At 43.7% G+C, this 20,247-nt stretch overlaps 1 protein-coding gene across 1 annotated transcript in view; it reads left to right on the top strand.

Annotated features, from left to right (window-relative positions):
• Positions 1-20,247, top strand: part of Phm (Peptidylglycine-alpha-hydroxylating monooxygenase) — a 100,236-nt gene that overhangs the window by 5,510 nt on the left and 74,479 nt on the right. The window contains exon 2 of the mRNA XM_072300545.1: positions 19,186-19,243. Within this exon, the coding sequence (XP_072156646.1) occupies positions 19,186-19,243 (58 nt within the window). The remainder of the gene's footprint in view (positions 1-19,185; positions 19,244-20,247) is intronic.

The following is a 20,247-nucleotide window of genomic DNA, read 5'->3' as shown; positions in this document are numbered from 1 at the left end:
CACGCTAACTTCTTTGCATGAAGAGGCACTTGCGCTCTCTATAAAAACTGTCCAAGGTTTCCAGGGACAGATTAATAGGTTAGCAGCCATAGAAGCTGAGGCTACTATTGTCAGAAAGCAAGCAGTAGCAGTTAATGTGGCTATTCCTGATGAGTGCAAATCAAAGCGCATTAATATTACTAAATTTACTGATGATGTTGATACTTTCTTACGAGCGATAAATCACAAGTTTTATTCATTGCTCGCACAAGTGCGCACACCTGGGGCGGCCACACCAGCCCCCCAGACAGCACAACCGCCTGGCCAGAAAAACCAAGTTAGGTTACCCAAACTTGAACTGCCCAAGTTTTCAGGTACTCTCACTGAATGGTCATCTTTTTATAGTATGTTTAAAGTGTCAGTTCATGAAAATGCTTCTCTAACCCCAATTGAGAAGTTCACTTATTTGCTTTCCTCTTTATCTGGTGAAGCACTCTCGCTTGTAAAAACGCTTGATCCTACTGCTGAAAATTATGGTGTTGCTTGGGACCTTTTGGAGAGCCGCTATAAGTCGGAAAAACGACATATCTATCATCATTTTGGTGGATTACTAGACTTACCGGAGATAAAGAATAGCGCTCAGATACCGCAATTACTCACAAAAGTGCAGGAACATAAAAACGCACTCACCTCGTTAAAAATTGAGGACGCAACGTATGGTCCTTTGTTAGTTACTGTACTCACGCGAAAATTATCGCCCTTCTGGCAGCGCAAATTAGATGAATCCCGTGCGGATCCTCGCGCGTATCCAACGTTAGAGGAGTTCATTGACTTTTTGAAAGATGAGTGCTCTCAAGCTCTAGACAACCCTGTAAGTCATAAGCCTCAGTCTAGTCAAAGCGGCTCTCAGAAGTCCCCCAAGGTTTTGTTAGCTAAAAACGACCAAACCCAGTCTCCTGCTAATGGTAAACAACGTAAGCGTTCGCATGGTAGTGGTACTAATTCTGCTCGGCAATCGCATGCTTTTGATTCTTCCCGTGTAAATACTTCTCCTGCTGCTTCGCCTTCGTCGGCCCCGCACATCTCAGCTAACGCATCGACCACTACGGACTCCTACGCTGGAAAACATCTCTGTGGATGGTGCGAACGAGGTCATCAAGCGTTCCGCTGCCCTCAAATATTGAACATGTCGCCTTCAGAACGGATGAACGCAGCACGCAAGAATCAACTATGTTTCAACTGCCTCGGAAATCACGACGTTGGAAAATGTGAATCGCGCCACAACTGTTTCCGTTGCGGAAAACGGCACCACACCATCTTATGCGAGAAGCAGGACCCCCAAGGACAGGCTGACCAGACCAAGGACACCAAGAAGGTTTTCATCGCACGAATTCCAGAGCAGACGGTAGTTCTACCGACCGCCCGAGTACTCCTATCCGCTAACGGACACGTCATCATTGCCAGGGCGCTGTTGGACTCTTGCGCAGACGTGTCCATCGTCACTACTCGTTGCGCTCAGCTGCTCCATCTCAAGCTCGCTCGCCATGCCGCCCCTGTTGCCGGATTGGACGACACCGGCATTCAGGTCAGGGGTTCCGTGGAGGTGGACGTCAGCACTCTGGACAAGCAACTCGTCGCCTGCGACCACAGGATGCTCGTGTCGACAAAGATTACTGGTCACACCCCCTCAGTCGCGCTCTCCAGGACCATCCGTGCTCGTTGCCGCAGCTTGCCGCTCGCCGACCCGGATTTTGACTGGCCTGGTCCCGTGGATATGCTGATAGGAGCTGATCTCCTGCCACTGGCGCTGACTGGCGACTCCATCAAGCTGGGTTCCCCGGCCCCCGTCGCCTGGGGTACTCTCTTTGGTTACGTCGTCCTTGGACCCGCACCCCGCCGCACCGCTTCGGAGGATACCGCCGTGAGTCGCAAGGTGCTGCTCACTCGGGAACCGCCGAATCTCTCGAAGCTGTTCGAAGATTTTTGCGCCATTGAAGACGTCGCTCCCGCAGCAAGGCAGGACCCGACCGACGAATACGTGGAAAACTTCTACACCGCTACGACAACACAAGGAGCAGACGGACGATACTGCGTCCGACTTCCGTTCAAGCCAGAACACCCGCCGCTGGGAACGTCACTCGCACGAGCTGAAGTTCGTTTTCGAGCCCTGGAACGCCGCTTCGAGAAGGAGCCGGAGTTTCACGCGGCCTACAAGAAGTTTATGCAAGAGTACGAGAACAACGGATTCATGTCTCCTGCCGCCATACCGCCCGCAACCGCACCGCACTACTTCATTCCGCATCACGCAGTTGTGAAGGAGTCCAGCAGCACGACCAAGCTACGCGTCGTTTTTGACGCCTCCGCACCGACCTCTACCAAGGTCTCGTTGAATCAAGTCCTGCTTCCTGGTCCCAAGTTACAGACGGACATACGCGACTTGATCATCAACTTCCGCAAGCATCCAATCACCCTGACCGCAGACATTCAGCAGATGTACTTATACATCAACATTCATCCGAGCGACGCCAAGTTCCAGATGATCCTCTGGCGCCCGGACAAAACCGCGCCTGTTCGAGCCTACACGCTGAACACCGTAACCTTCGGCGTCAACTGTAGCCCGTTTTTGGCCATCCGCACCACGCAACAAACCGCGACCGAGTACGGTCAAGAGGATCCTAACCCCAGCGATCCCGCCTCTAGAGGAATCCCACCCTCTGAGCTTCCCGCGCACCCGCTCTGGTGGGAAGGCCCACCATGGCTGACCCTCCCAGAGAGCGAGTGGCCACCGCACCCGGATCTTATCCCAGAAAAGGATTTACCCGGGGTCTTACCCGCAGCCACAGTCCTGCTAGCGACCGTGGCTCCACAGAACTTAGGCATCCCGCTATTTTCTACGTGGACTAAAACTGTGCGCGTCATGGCGTACGTTTTCCGCTTCTTTTCCGCGACACGTCTCCGAACGCGTCCCACGGGGATTTTACAGCCAGCAGAACTTGCAGGCGCAGAATCCTGGATCCTTAAAGCCACCCAAGAAGTTTACTTTGCCGAGGACTTCAAATTGTTGGGCGCTGACAAACCCGCTACGCAACGTCTTCGTAAACTCCACCCGTTCATCGACTCTCATGGTCTGCTTCGAGTGGGGGGACGACTTCGCCACTCAGCCCTGAGTGACGACGCCAGAATGCCCATAGTCATTCCTGGAGAAGCGCACATCGCCCGCCTCATCGTGACGTTTTATCACAGGGAAAACCTGCACGCCGGACCGCAACTCCTCCAATCTTTGATTTGCAGGAAATTCTGGATCCTCAACGCCCGCAGACTCTGTCGCCAAGTCGTGCATCAGTGTCTACCCTGCTTCAAGGCCAGACCTCGACAAGTCAACCCGTTGATGGGGGATTTGCCTCCAGAACGCGTGCTCCCAAACCCGCCATTCCTGAAGACTGGCATGGATTATGCTGGGCCATTCAAAGTGAAGATTCATCAGCTCCGCTCTGCTCGCGTTGTAAATGTCTATCTGTGCATCTTCGTCTGTTTGTGTGTGAAGGCTGTTCACATTGAAGTCGTCCACGATCTCACGACGGTTGCGTTCCTCGCAGCGCTTAGCCGCTTCATCGCCCGACGTGGATGTCCGAGTGACCTTTTCAGCGATTGTGGAACTCAGTTCGTAGGAGCAAAGAACGCCTTGTACCGCCTCATGCATCCGAAGAACCCGCAGCTGCTACAGTACGCGTATGACGCAGGTATAAACTTCCATTTCAATCCGCCCGCCGCGCCCCATCAAGGAGGCATATGGGAAAGCGCTGTCAAGAGCGCGAAGTTTCACCTAGCTCGCGCCGCGCAGTCCACCACGCTAGTCTTGGAGGAATTCCAAACGCTGAGTCAACGCATCGAAGCCATGCTCAACTCACGCCCGCTTACCCCGCTATCCTCGGACCCGTTGGATTTAGCTGCCCTTACGCCAGGGCACTTCCTGATCGGAAGACCGCTCGCCGCACCGCCAGAGACCCGCTATGAAGACAAGGATCTCACCTATCTGCACCGTTGGAACCTCACGCAGGCCCTCGCCCAGCAGATATGGAGACGCTGGAGCACCGAGTACTTGTGTTCTCTGCAACCGCGGAAGAAGTGGACCGACGTAACCCCTTCCTTGGAAGTCGGATCCTTGGTCTTAATCCATGATCCACACGCGCCGCCATTAGCCTGGAGATTGGGTCGGGTCTCCGCAGTATTCCCAGGTGCCGACAACCATGTCCGTGTGGCTGAGGTCACCACCGCCACCGGGGAGTACAAACGACCGGTACACAAGCTGTACCCGTTGCCGGTCGCTATGTAAGGTTTTTAACATAGTTTCTACCGCCGCTCCTTGAGCGCTTTCGCTTTCCGCTTTCCCGCTACCTACTTGGACCTTTTTCCGCCCGGGGAGTATGTTCCCGCCACAGCGGATCCACCAGGTATTTGGAAACTCGGAAGTTTCCCCCGCAATACGCACACGGACAACACGCGTTGCACCGCGACGTATTGTCTCTCTCCGCGGCGTTTGTTCCTAGCGAACTTCGCCCGACCGCCGCCTGAGGGCGCTCCGCGCACCACGCTGCTTGCGATCAGCTGACCGTGCCGGTTTATGTAGGTCACTAGTGCTTCCTGCTTGTACGTCGTAGCTGGTTTTGGAGCTTAGCTTGTTCGCTGCTGTTCTCAAGGATTTCTCTGGATTCTGGATTTCTTGCTTTCCTTGATTTCTTTGCTGTTTTTTCGCTTTCTTCTTTTTAGCCGTCATCACGGTAAGCCGCAGTTTTCTTTTGTCACTACCGCCTCCTTTGTCACCGCTGTTCAGCACACCACCGCCGTATAGCACCGCCGCATGGCCTCATCTTCCCAAACAAAAAGGGTTTTGGGAAGATGATCGGCTGAGCGCCACCACGTTTTAGGTTCGGGGGATTCAGTTTCGGAGAGAGAGGTGAGATACACCTATATACAGTCCACTCATATTTTTTAGCTCAGCCCTGACGCTCCAAATGTAAACATTTTTAAAAACATGGACAATATGTATCACAGGGATTTTACATTTTTCATTCCATATTGGAATTACCAGATCAGAGGTTTTCCACGCACTGCCGTTGACATTCATGTGCATTGTGCAAACACTTCACATGATACAAAAACACTTGGAGCACTTCCCGAATTTAGGGCAATTTTCTTTCATCAAATTTTTCTTCAACTTTTCCAATTAAATTTACACTAATCGCATTTGATCACGTAAAAGGTTTACTATTCGACAACATCGCACATATCTTTTTAATTAGTCAAATACCAGTGGTTTCCGGTACCTCCGGTAGGTGAGAATTTTCTGTTTTGATGATCAACAGGTATGTTGACAATAGCAGTTTTTATTTCCCAGAGATTTTCAGGGCTGTTCTGTGGTTACGGCAAAGTTTCCCCACTTACGCTCCTAATCGTACAAACTACTTATGTATTTGTCACTCTTTTCATCACTTCCTTGTATGGCTCATATTTCCTCATCTATATTGAAAAAGTATAATGCATTATCATTATGGATTGAAAATGTGGATGCTTTTCCACCGGATATCCCCCTCCCACCCTACCGTCCGTTCCTCTACGCCGGTGTAATGCGGCGATGCGCAACCCTGCCCGCGCGCGCGCTCAGCGGCCGGCGGCCGCGGCGCGCCCCTAGCCTCACGTCGTCATTGGGCCGTTTGTGAACTTACGCTTCAAGATACGCCAAAACGGACGAAATTTCCGCCCTAAGGACCGTAACTTGCAATTTTCCTTCAGAATTGATATGTCGTTTGCCAAAATTTTTGAATTTTGGGTTTAGGCTCTTTAGGCCCTTTGAGGCACGGGTTAAAATTTTTTAAAATTTTTTTCCTTTTCGGAGGTTCATTTAGAGACTACATAGAAACTTTTTAGGGGTTGACCAACTTGATTTTCGCAAAACTCAAAAATAAGCTACACCCTATAGTACGTGTGCCAAAATTGGCATCATTTCGAAAAGAACAGCAGTAAGGCTACTTTATTTTGCCGGAACGCAGTATTTCCTTCTATCAAATGCAAATTGTCACTGTTTCCTGCCAAATTCTAACCCTAACTTACTTATCATCAGCACAATCTCTATGATTTATTTTTTTTTGTTGAAAATAACTGACAAATAAAAACTAGCCAAAGTACGAATTTAAGCATTCTAATATACATTTTCTATTCAAAGGGACCCTGCACACCTCTTATAGGAAGCTGCACCATGATCAAAAGCTAATTGACTTATGTCATTCGATTCTCCTCAAGATGCTGATCAAAAGTTATAATTGTGCCAACTTTCTACGATGCACCATTTTCGCAAAAAACCTATGAATAAAAAAGAACAAAGCATTTGAGAACAAGCCCGATGTGAATACTTAAGGAAAAAACGTAGCGAGTGTCCGTCTTCTTATCTGTACCTGCCGACTCAGGGGCTATCTCCCTCCCGCACTCGCCCGGTAGACGTTCAGACTTTCCTGTTCTTATGCTCCTCAAGCATCTGATTTGGACGGTGGTCGAGAAAACGGCGTGCGGAATCCGAGATAAGACTGCCGCTCGGTGCGGGAGTCCCCATGATTTCCTTGTTGACACACAGCCGCTTGTCAATCGAGCACTGAAATGAGGAATCTTTCTGGCTTTTTATCACCGAATAATTGAATCTTCTCATAGGTTTTTTGCGAAAGCGGTGCATCGTAGAAAGTTGGCCAATTATAACTTTTGATCAGCATCTTGAGGAGAATCGAATGACATAAGTCAGAAGGCAATTCTTCATGGTGCAGCTTCCCATAAGAGGTGTGCGGGGTCCTTTGCATCGCAAACGTGCAGACGGGACGTAATTTTCGAGCACATGCTCCCCTGACTATGCAGTAAGTCGCCTTTTCCTGTCATTTTTGAGCATTTCCGGCCGGTTTTCATTTCCGTTTAGATCCGTGCCCCATTGATGCACGTTACGAAGTGTTTATTACTCGAAAGTATATACCTTTAAGGTGAAAAATTGGAAATTGCAGGTACAATGCATGGAATGCAACGGTTACAGTGTAAAAAATCGTCTTTTTGCGTCAATTTCGAGGATTTTCGGTCGGTTTCCGGTTTCCATCAAGCCGTTAATCGATGGGTGAATGTATGGAAAGCGTTGATAGTCTGATTTTATACATCCTCGAGACTAAACTGGGGAAAAATATCGATAATTGAAGCGTTCATTATCGAAATATTTGGATTTACATGTGAAAAATCGTCTTTTTATTACGAATTTTTGACCTCTTTTGGCCTATTTGAATTTTTTTAGGCCATTAACCGTCCGATAGCAATTGAAAAAAGTATATTAACCAAAAGAATATATCTTAAGCTTGAAGTATAAAAAAATCGAAAATCGGAGCGACTGTTTTTTAGATAATTCACTCAGAACATTGAATGGCGAAGAAATAGTAAATTTTAAAAAACTCTAAATTACGGCCACTTAAATAATTTTGAGCTCAATTTCGATGGCATATTCAAAGTTCACATGAAAAATTGATCTAGAAACATTCATTTGAAGTATGATGGATTGATACCGAGTCTCGCTATGGAGAGTCAAAGAGAGGGAAGTCGAGAAAATGAGAATCGCTAAAACGGGCTTTTTTGAATATCGCTAAAATTCACCCCATCTTTGGGGGTCGATATCTTGCGAACGGGGCGTCGGATGGGAAAACCCTTCAAATTAGTTTCGTAGAATGATGTTAAGACCTCGTATACCAATTTACAGCCAAATCGGAGGGGGTCGGTCGGGTTCCGAGCCTGGTACAAGCGGGATCGTTATTCCTGCGAAAAATAGTTTTCCGTAACCCGCCATACACTTTCAGAGCCCATTTATGCACGCGATTTGTGTCGCCGTGTCGCCGGCGGCAGTTGTCACCGCGACATTTTTTGGAATCGCGAGATCCATATTTTTGTCGCCGCGGCACCTTTTTTCTGCCGCCGCGACACCGTTTTTCTGGAGCGCAAAAGGTCCAAAACACGTGCTCAAGAAGTTCAATTCCAAGCGGCGGTCGCCGAAATTTGTCGCGCGCATAAATGCGCTCATATGACTCCGTGTAGTTACAAACCGCGGGCGGCAGGAAATCGCCGGGCGGTTTCTAACTACAAGCGACATGATCTAGAAATCGCCGCGGCAGTTTTGCCGCCGCGATTTGCTGTCGCGCGCATAAACGGCTCCATAGCTTCCCGTGTAGTTTGAAATCGCGCGATTCGTTGTCGCCGGCGACACGGCGACAAAAATCGCGTGCATAAATGGGCTCTCAGTGCACCGCTATAGTGGCCACAGAATAATAGCTCTCGCACCGATTCTACATTCACGACTTATCAGTTATCAGCGATTGGGAATCCCACGTTTATTTTCTTGCTCTTTTCCTCTTTCCCCTACTTTCATCGTTGTCTCCACGGTCAGGCCAGTCGGTGATAGCTGTATGCCTTCGAGGCTTCCCTCCGGTTCCATATCTTTTCCCCATTCTTCACCACACCGCAATCGGTGGCGAGGCGTGATTAATCGATTATCGATATTTCTCCATTTGAAGCCATGGTAAAGAATCGATTATTGAGGTGTAAACACCCTGTCTATCGATCTTTTTCCATAGATTTATATGGGAGATCAATCGATATATCATAAAGCACGTCACGCCACTGACTGTAACAGTGTTGAGAGGTGTAGTGAGCCACAACGTGGACATATTGGATGAGAAATGGATCCCTTGAAAATAAAAGTTAGGTTCATGCTTAAGCGCCCGCAGTAGGTCATCTACAGCCAAGGCCAAGCTATCAAATATTAATAGCATATGAATAGATTTTTTTTTAGCTGTAACTCAAAATTTTCGCTCCTATTTTATTTTTTAAATAAATATTACAACGAAGGATGGGTGCCATTAAAGTCTGATTTGAAGTATCTTTAGCTGCTGAATCCGAAAATGGCCTTGATTTTAAATATTATGCACCGTTTTCCCAAAAAAATTGAATCAAAATTGAATTTCCCCACAAAAAACTCCATTTTTTTCTAGAAACCCCATTTTGTGGGAAGATAATGGGTCAACGCAAAAAATTAAGGTCAATTTTGAACTCAGCAATACAAATTACATAGAAGCTTGTCAACTATCTAGTCTACCATAAAGTCCACCGTGTTCAGATTTTTTTCATTTTTGGAGACCTGTGTTTTTCTATGATCAGTGACTTTTAAGTGCCTATTATTCCTAAAATATGTAACTTACTGAGCTAATATGGGCGCTTTTTAATGCTTTAGTGTCTAAACTACAAGAATACTATATGGTAGAACGGTCAAATCTGTCCACCACCCCCCTCCCCCAAGGGTTTTTTTTTTTTTTTTTTTTTTATTTGCACATAATATTATACTGCACAATTTAACACTTTTAGACAAAATTTTTGTCTTTTAAAAGCTTAATTTAACTATTAAGTTTAATACTTAACTACTAATACTACAAATTATAAAGTACATACTATCTCTAATGCATTGAGAAGCTAATAAGGCACAATTAATTCAAATTAAAAATGTCTTTTTGTTTTAATTGTTGGATTTTGGCGACCGGACTCGGTCAAAGGCCAAGAACCTCCGATCACGTCCTAAGAGCGTAGAGAGGCACGATGATTAATATTATGAGAATTTTGAGAACCCCTGGATTCCAAGCTCATGGGGCTTGCGACGTTTTAATCGGCGGAGGCATCGGTCCCATTCCAAGAGCGCGAGCGCTTCAGGGTTGGGGTGCCGATGCAACCTGCTCTCATATGCGGTGTACATCTTGGTGATGTAGTCCTCCACAGAATCAATGTCGAGGTCTGCCCGGATATCGACATTCCTCTCGTACCAACGAGCTTTAGCTATGCTTCTCAGGATTTTCATTTGTATTACTTCTATCTTATCTAAATTTGTTTTGGCTGCACAACCCCACAATTGGCAGCCATAGCTCCAAACAGGCCTCAACATTGACTTGTAGAGGAGTAACTTGATATTTAAAGGTAACCGTGACTTTCGTCCGACGAGCCACTGCATATTAGAGAACTTTAAACGTAGCTGGGCTACTTTCTTTTTAATATGGGTGCCCCACCTGAGCCTGGAATCCAGGTGAAGTCCGAGATATTTGGCAGTTGTGTCATGTGGAATTATATCGTTCCCTAGGGAAAGTGGAATGTGTTTATAAGGGCGATTTGTAAAGATTACTTCTACCGATTTTGTGGCATTTAACTTTGTTTTATCTCTCAAAGTCCACTTGTTGATTTTATTCAAGTGTTGTTGAGTTGTATGACGTGCCTCTCTATAGCTCTTAGACGAAGCCAACACGAGAGTATCATCGGCGTAAACTCCCAACTTACCCCTCCTCCCGGACTGTGGGATATCCGCTGTAAAGAGAGAGTAAAGAAGGGGGGACAAGCAAGAACCCTGAGGAACTCCTGCTCTAATGGGTCTGAAACCAGAGGTTGAGTTTTCGTAACGAACTCGAAATTGTCTCCCTGTGAGAAAAGAAGACAGGAGCTCCACATGGTTACAAGGGAGCATTGAGAAAAGCTTTCCAATGAGACGCTCGTGCCAGACACGATCGAACGCTTGTGCAACATCAAGAAAAACCGCCACACAATATTCCCCCTTTTCAAGGGCGTCCTCAATGAATTTTGTGATGCGATGTAATTGATCAACTGTCGAATGCTGAGCTCGAAAGCCAAATTGTGCATCGATAATTAAATTATTTTGTTTGACTATTTCATTGAGACGTTTTATGTACAACTTTTCAAACAGTTTTCCCAGAACTGGCAACAAAGAAATTGGCCGGTACGATGCAGATTCTGCAGGCGGTTTATCTGGTTTGAGCAGAGTGATAATTTCTGCCATTTTCCATTGTGTGGGAATGTATTTAAATCGTAGAACAGCATTGAAGATACCGACCAATTTCATTATTGCCTTATTTGGGAGATTTTTTAGAATAAGACCGGAGATTTTATCAAAGCCGGGGGCTTTTTTGGCTTTGATCTTTCCTTTAATCTCCTTTATAATCTCAGAAGGAGATATGGATTTGATTTTGACTGGTGGGATTTTCTTGACTTTTTTTGGTTTCAATGCGGACACCTCCCCCTGTCCTTGCGGGTCCGAGTCGGAGCTATCAGCGGAAGATGAGCCTTCTGAATCTGGGTAAGGAAGTTCAATGTTCTCGTGGGGCTGAAAAACAGCCTCGAAATGGTCAGCGAGCACTTCAGCCTTTTCTAAATCGCTATTAGCCCAAGTGTTATCTTTTTTACGAATAGGAAATTTCAGTTGCTTGGGGCGTTTTATGTATTTAGTGGCAGCCCAAAGGGAATAATTTTTATCTGCCATGGGGGAAAGCGAACTGATGAAATTTTCGAATTTTTTGTTTAAAAATTCTTCTGTTCGTTTTTTTACAATTTTATTTAACCTGTTAGAGTGAGAAATGTCTTCTGGATAGTGGGTATTATCTGAAATGCGTTTTGCTTTGCGTTTGTATCTGATAAGTTTGAGGAGGTCTTTTGGGATAGAATAAGGCCGAATTTTGTTTGTGGCCACCGGAGTATTAGATATGGCGCATTTTTGTATTTGTTCCACCAACAGCTCCGTCTCTCTGTCGATATCTGCAGGGGAGGCGATTGGAACGTTATTTTCAATTAAAGATTCAAGATCAGAACGAAACTGGTCCCAATTTGTCCTTTTAGAACATATGACTGGGGGGCGATCTGCTAAAATGGGATTTGTGAATATGGACATGATAATCTGTGCATGTCCTGCTAGTTTCTTCATTGCGATTGTGTCACAAGAAGTGCGATCGATCAGATTTAAATTTTTGTACACAAAAAAGTCAATCAAATCCGCCTGATGGCCAGGAATAGTGGGGAAGTTTGTAGGTTTTCCGGGTGTGATGAAATTACCCCCGGCTTTATTTACAGCCTCCAGTAGGGATTCACCTTTTGGGTTTACAATCCTGGATCCCCAACGAGGATTTTTAGCATTCCAATCGCCTCCCACAAGATAAGTGGGACCCAGTTCATCCAGAAAACTGGTATAATCGGCTGTTGAAAGTACATTTTTTGGAGGAGTATAGATTGAGGCGACATTAAAAACGCCGAGTTCGGTGTGAACACTGATAACGGCCGTTTGAAATGCTTGGGATTCAATTACTTTAATGAGATTATGTTGAATGGATTCTTTGATTAGAACGGAAGAGCCGCCTCTGTGTTTGTTTGCTGGGTGAAGAGCATTATAAATTTTATATCCTGTAAAATACCTCTTATAATCAGTTCTGGTGAACCAGGTCTCTGACAGGAGGGCTATGTCCACATTGAAATCTCTTAGCGCAACGTTGAATTCCTCAGCCTTTGCCCGGGTCAGGCCACCGCAATTCCATGCCAAAAAGTTTAGTGAATTAATCGAATTTCGAGCAGGGAGATTAGTCATATTGTCAAAATCAATCGCGCCATCTTCCAGCTCCGTATGAGTCATGTTAGAAACAGACAAAGAGACATTATTAGTACATGAATTGATATTTACACTCATAAGAAAGAAGATGAAACATTATTTTGCCGGACGTGATTCCAAACGGCTAATTTTTTCATTTAGAAGTTTAATTTGTTCATTTAATGATTGAATGGTAGCGAGAAGCGCATTGATTAAATCAGCGTTGCCGGTAAGACCGGGTGACGCAGAATTGTTCGACGAATTGCCTGATAGTGCTTGCGAAAAAGACTTATCAAGCGCCTTTGGTTTTGAGGCAGGACGGGGTTTATCTTTTCCAAGATTAGGGAAATTTTTCCCATCATTTTGAGGGGGGGATTTCTTTGCTTTTAATTGTTTTTTTCGGGCTGCTTGAATTTCTTTAGCGAAAGGACAACCCCTATAACTAGCGGGATGCCCGATCGTGCCACAATTTACACATTTAGGATTCTGGATCCTTCCGGGAGTGGGACAGTTTGCCGTCAGGTGCTTCCCTGAGCACTTACAGCAGCGGGGGGATTTTTGGCAGTAGTTACTGGTATGTGCCCACCCACAGCAGCGTTTGCAAATAGGGACGACCGAAGGGTCGACCTTAACTGGCTCTATCCGTACCACAGTGTGTGCAATACCTTTAATTGCAAAGATCCGCTCAGTAGATTCCGAGTGGTCAAAGTCCAGTTGATGCACTGGAATTTTTACCAGTTCATACTCTGGTATTTCCTTAACAGGAGTCTGAGTTGCCGTAGCAACTTGAGTTTGCTCGGCGGGGGTGGATGCAGCTGGTGTAGGTGGCGGTTTTGCCTTAGGTTTAATGACACGTTTTCGCATACATACTGCAGACTTAATTTTAAAGTCTTTTGCAAGTAAATCTTGCACAATTTCCTCCTCAGAAATTGAAGGGGGAAGCCCTTTGCACAATACCTTGATATTCCTCGTGTTTTTATTTGAGTGGGAGTACCACTGCACACTCTGCGCTGAGAGCGCCTCGGTTATTAGACGATACGCGTCATCCGTGGAAGGGTTAACCTTCCAGACTTCGTTATTCAAAAACTTCATAGAATATTCTTCCGTAGGGGAAGCTACTTTTAAAAGAGTTTTAATCTCATCATAAGTTTTAATCCCTAAGACCTTGATGGGAGGGGGAGGTAGTATCTTAAGCTTAGATTTATTACTAGAACTTTTAATATCACTAGACTTATCCTTAGAAGTAGAAGCGTCCGAGGGTGCGGGGGCGTCCTTGTCTCTAGAGTTGGTTTGCTTACGCTTCTTCTTGAGCTGCTTACGGTAAGCGAGTCGTTTTTCCCTGAATTCAGGGTCCGAGAGGTCATCTTCCGTGACAGACACATCATCAGTGAGGCTAGGCTCCTCCTCGTGGGTGTCCATCTCAATCGGTTCTAGCGATGCGAATTTATTTCCTGTAGGAATCGGGGATGGGGTAGGTGCAATTTGAACCTTACGGCCTGTGGGGGTCGGGGAGTTCTTTCCCTGGGGACCTTGGAACTGCGTAATTTTAAGCTGTCCCTGTGCATTACGCTGAGGTTTGGTCTTGGATGATTTGAGTTCATTTATTTCGGCCTGCATAGCTTTGCTATCACTTTGTAGCTTATTCATGAGGGCCTGTTGCTCTTGAATAAAATTTTTTGAGAGGATATTCTCATCTTGAAGTGATTTAACAACAGCAATCGACTGTAGAATAAATGATTTTGCCGTTTCAGTTAGTGAAGGGTCCTCCTTAACTTTTTCCGGATCTGTGGTTATAATTGCTTCCGCTACTTTTTTGATTTCTTCCTCCTTCGTAATTGAACTGCAATCGTCGTTAATTACCGGCTCCGTATTTGTGGGTCGTGGAGGAGATCTGGCTATTCTTGATTTCCTCTGAAAAGGATCAGAGTTTTCTGAACTCATTTTTGAGCTACTTGGCAGCAGCTTGTTTCCAGAGAAAGCTGCGTTTCTGGCGGTCAAATTTAGAAGTTTTCCTTTATTAAGACACTTGTGGCATCCGAGAAAAACATTGTTCACGTAATAGCACTGTATCCCGTGTTTACATACCTCCGCTGGTACGGACTGCATGAATGTTTATTGTTTATAGGTGGACTTTGCCCACTCGCACTTGCACTTAGTCGCGAGATTCGCGCCGCGTACTGAATAGACACTCGCGAGTTCACATGTTTTGATTTTTCTCAATACTAGCTGACGAAACTTTTTCTCACGGAGCGCGCACCGAATCGTGTCCGCCTCGTATGAGATATCAACGACGACTGTCCCCCAAGGGTGAGACTTACTTGTTTAAATCAAATCAAATGTTGCACGGTCTTAAAATGGTTCCATATGCTAAAAAAACGCCAAAAGGATTTGGAAAAAAAAATTTAACGCGGCCCGCACAGCACCTACAGATCGTTATTTTTCCGATATTTTTGGCATTTTAATCGTATTTTTTTTTATAGTTTAGTTAGTGTCAAAGATTTGACGCTAAATGTTAACGCCAAACATGGAGATGGATTAATGGAGGTGTTGCATGTGTGAGGAATTTGCGATTTGACTATTGATTCTTATGTAAAAGTCCACGAGAAACACGATGGTCTCACTGATTTTCTCTGAAATCAACTCCCTAGCTCCAAAAACGGTCTCAAAGTTGAGGCTGTAATGATCCTGAGAGTCCACGTCTACGTAAAGACAAACTCTCCATGCAAAGATAGGGAACAAATATATTAGCAGGGTAACTGAGAGCACGGCAACCCTAAGGGTTGCCGTGCTTTCGTTGCTGCTCGTGCTTTTAGAGTCCCCAAGTAAAGTGGCAGCCCTGACAATGTATTTGCTCCCTATCTTTGCATGGAGAGTTTGTCTTTACGTAGAGGTGGACTCTCAGGATAGCGTGGGATATTTATTCTGGATAATACTGTGGTTTCTTTTTTCATTCAAACTTTTGGTGAAATTCTCAGGCAGATCATTATCATTTAAGTGTTTTTTTATGAGTATTTATGAAAACAAGCAATGAAAGAGAAATTGTATTATTCTTCTTAAATTACCGAAAACTTGGGAGAAAAATTGGAATGGTGAAATTAGACCTCTTAAATAGAAACAGTAATAGCTCATGCCTCTATGCTCATAATTTCAATGTGACTAACTTCATACTCTAGTATTCTATGCTGAACTTTTATTGAAAAACCTGAAAACTTTGGATAGGGTCTTCTACTACATGAATTCGTTGCTTATTTTGATCAAAACTAGCACTGAGCTTAATGCCAAAGCCTGAAACTCACTCCTGCTTGACTGACAAAACTTTCGTAACAATTACCACGATTTGAGTTTCCTACGAGCATTCCCTTCTCGGAGAAGGGTTCAGAAAAGTTTGGTAAAGCAGCACAAGTTTACGCTATTTTCAGGTTCAAAGTTTATTAATCGTACTGAGTAAAAATTGTAAAATTGAACGTATTGAAGTGACCGACAGACTTCTAAAATTTAAGAAAACATAGAAAATTAAAGCCTTTAGAAGCATCCAAGCACCATTATTTCCATGAGAACCGCGTCAGTGCTGCGGTTTACACGAGCTTAAGACGTGGGTCTAAAAATCCATCCTAAAAAATAATCAGACAAGAACCTGAAAAAATAAATAATAACGAGTAGGTATCAACACAGCCGACGACAAGAAAGACGTATTCGGGCCTTTTTTTTAACTTTTCTCCCGAATCGGAGCGACACCTCATTGGCAGCATACAGCAGAGCATTGAGAGCTCACGCTTCGCGTCATCCCGCCTTCAATTTTTCAGATGCAGCACGGACGTCCATCAAGGACGAATAGTTGTATCTCTGCGCCGTCGTAAACGCGCATCCTTTCCCTCCCTCCCTATCCATATTGTGTTTGTTTCCGTTTGTCTCATTCGTAATGGTGATTCAAGCACTACGTGAATATAACACAGCCGAAGGTAGGAGAGATGTGTTCGGGCCACTTTTTAAACTTCCCTTCCGAATCTGAGCGACACTTCATCGGCAGAATATAGCACAGCATTGAGAACTCACGCTTCGCGTCATCGCGCCTTCAATTTTTCAGACGCAGCACGGACGTCCTTCAAGCACGAATAGTTGTATCTCTGCGCCGTCGTTAACGCGCATCCTTTTTCTCCCTCTATTTCCATGTTGTGTTTGTTTCCGTTTGTCTTATTTGTAATGTTGCTTAAACTAGAGCGGGCGGGGCATTGCGAGTTCACGACTCACGCCATTGCGTCTTATATTTTTCATTTGCAATCCATCTTGCGAGAATAGTTGTATTGTTCTTAATTGCCAAATCTTCATTATTTTTTTAAACAGTCAGTTAATCGTGTCAGATATTTAAGTCAAATAAGCTATAGGGTACCAACCCCTGTGAAGTTCCTTCCTTTTGGGTGCTTCAAATGCTAATCAAGGTCATCTTAGCTCTTTCGGCAAGAGATATGCCACCCTCCTCTCAACATTCTCAGTATTACTTGGTTTTACAACATCTCGATTTTATTGTTGAATATTTGGCGTTTGGCCCACCGTTGATCCTGAAAAAAATAATTTTTTCTAGCTTTCTCATTATTTCCTCCTGGTTCCTAACAATTGGCGAGATGCTTTCTACCAAAGTTAACTAATATTGAGGATTTAGATTTCTTCAATACGTCTTCAAGGACAGGCGTGTCAAATATAGCGTAGAAGATTGTATTTATTTTTATTAAATTGTTTTACAATTAGGTCAAATGAAAAAAGAAATCTCATATGGAGCCAGACTATAGCTTTGAAAGGCTTTGGGCTTCAACTTTTTTATTTTGTTGGTATTGATGTATTTTTGTTATACTTTGTTTCTAAATTTCTGTTGACCTATGATTTTTTTTAAGTGCTGTTTCATTTTTACTCCTCTACTGATGATATAAATTATTTTAATTTCAAAGATACAAAACTTACATCTTTATTTAGGAGTTTTCTTCTTCCTGATTAATTTATTCTATGAATTGATCACATTATTGGAAGGAACTCATTGCTTGAGACAGAAAATACATTTAATTTAAATTTAATAAAAATCTTCAATAGCATTATTTAGTACTATTCACGAAAGCTTTCGTAAGAGCAAAATATTTCATCCACAAACGACTGAAGGATTATTTACAGTTTCTTTATCTTATCAAGTTATGCCCTTATATCAAATATTTCTTTCTTTGGGGGGGGGGGGGGGACGAGTATTAAATAAAAGGAAAGAAAATACTATGAAGATTAAACACGATTGACACATGATTAATATTTTTACTTTCTCGCTCCCATAGGGTAGAGAGGAAGTATTGTCATCCTCCAAAAAAAAAAAAAAAAAAAAAAGTTGAAATTTCATCATTTCTAGACGTTTTAAGGTCCCAGGAGTAAAAATAACCATACTTGAAAAAATGTGTGTCCGTCCGTGTGGCGTCCCCCAAATCTGTCTACAGCGATATCTCAGAATCTATCTGTTCGATTTCATTCAAAATTGGCACAGGACACCATATCTATGGTCTCCTTATTTTAATTTCGTATCATAATCAAGACAATACCTGATAAAAGGAAGTGATCCATAACAAACGACTTGTGTTACACAAGTTTTGAATATTTTGACTTTTTAAAAAGAAAGTAATATTAAAAAGAAACAAAAAATCGAAGTAATTTTCAATTAGCTCAAACACAAAGGCTGGTTGCCCCCCCCCCCTCCCCCCCTGCTTGCATGGCGCCTTACACTGGCGCCTAGATATCAGCAGGGCCAGGGCGCCAAGAGCGATGGATCTTCTGTCCTCTTCGAAATGAAATTAAACTAACCGACTGTTGACCCAGTGAGACAAGTCTTGTCTTCCGTATCAGTAAAAGTGGGCAACGGATTCGCTCAGATATGACGTGTGATCGTATATTCCGGATAATCGCAATTTGATGCATGCTGCAATGAGGGGAAACGAAGATGTGAGAGATACGGTCGGAGAAGATGCGATATCAATGAGGGGAAAAGGCTTTCTTCTCTAACATGACTTCGAGCCCGGGAAATCTCCTGTGGTCAACTGAGTCATGTACGGCGGGTTACGGAAAACTATTTTTCGCAGGAATAACGATCCCGCTTGTACGCTTGACGTGGAATGACCCAGTAGTGACTGGCGCAAGTTCAGTTATACGGATGGTTTTCAGTGAAAACAACATTTGCACCTCAAAAAATAGCTAAGATCATTGTTTTTAACACAATCTTGACTAGAAATACGTAAGAAAACTAGTGCACTAAAGTGATGGAGCCTTTTACCAATTAATTTAGGAGAAAAAACATAATTGTCTAGACTTTCATCTGAAAAAGAGTCAGATTTCCTCACACCATCGAAGTAACTATCTTTAAATGCACAAAGGTGAGCTTAAAAAACGTCCTTGCAACTAGAGTAGACACTGTCTCCTGACATTTCTTTTTGTCAACATGACAATGCGAAAATCACAGGATAATTTAGAAAAAGACTGTATTGACCTTGAGCCATGAGTAGTTAAAAGAGAAGGAAAGATTTTGAGGTGTCACATTTTTTATACTAAATGCGTTTCTTTATGGTATGCAATGTTTTTTCCTAGCTAAATCCTTGCTTTGCAGAACATGTTTTGTAATATTGCACAATTGATCGTGTTTCTTAAAAATTTTGTCATTGATGTTTTTTAATTTTTTTTTTTTTTTTTTTTTTTTTTTTTTTTTTTTTTTTTTATGTGCTCAGGATGATTTGTATATCTGTACTGCTGTTAGAATTGACTACTCCAAACCATATCATATTGGTAAGTATGAATCCAGACTTCATCTTAAATACAATTTATCATTGGACAAGATATGAGCTAAAGCACTGTATAGCATACTAGCTGTGACTAGCTCGCCACACGAGCTCTCACGCCTAGCCGAGGAGTACCCCTGGACCCCTGGTTCCTCGCTTTGCAATGAACTTGCGACTCGCTCCACAAGCCGCCCCTTAAAATAACCTCCTTAAAAATAATGATAATGAGATGACAACATCTTCGACACTTTGGTCACGGCCGCCATCTTGGATTTTGGAACTTTGAAAATCTGACCAAAAATTCGAGTTTGCCGTCGGAAAGTACTCCCTGTCCCGAATTTCCACAAAAATCCGTCGAAATATACCCCTTAATACCTGAAATTGCGTCTACAATGCTGTAACTTCACGCGACAGGACAGGATTGAACCTGTTCAGCGCGGTGCGCGCGAACAACTTCGTATCCCCAACGCATTAGTGTAGGGAGAAACAACTTTTCTTTTCTTTGGACTTCAGCGGCATTTCTTTCTAAATTTGATTTTTTCAGGCATGTAAAGGTGGTTATTAGCTACATTCTTTCCAAGTTTGAAGTGTCAAAACCTCTTAACGTTTCCAAAGGTCGGATAGCCACCAAATTCAGCACAAACATTAGTGTGAGCTTGAAGAAGGTTCACCTAAAATTTCAAAACTTAGTCGTCAAAATTTTCAAAATGGCAGCCATCTAAACATCCTGTTCAGCTCATGTAAAGTTTCAACTAATTTTTAGGCGCTATATGTGATCAAATTTCCCCAAAAATTAATTAAATTGTGTTTTTCCATCCAAAATAAGTCCAGGCGGGCTTACGCATCCCCCTTTCAAAATGGTGACTTTTTCAATTGGCCATCCAAAAAAATGTGAACTTTGTTGTTTGTAATGTCGAAACAATTTCCAATACTGTGAAATCGGCATCATTTGCGACCCTAAAATTTGTTCGAACCTGTGCCATTGGGTAGTGAAGGAACAAAGCATGTATT

This window comes from Bemisia tabaci, chromosome 1, assembly GCF_918797505.1.
Source record: "Bemisia tabaci chromosome 1, PGI_BMITA_v3".
In the NCBI taxonomy this organism is placed as follows: Eukaryota; Metazoa; Arthropoda; class Insecta; order Hemiptera; family Aleyrodidae; genus Bemisia; species Bemisia tabaci.
Note: the sequence above shows the minus strand (reverse complement) of the source record. Positions and strands in the feature narration are given on the sequence as shown.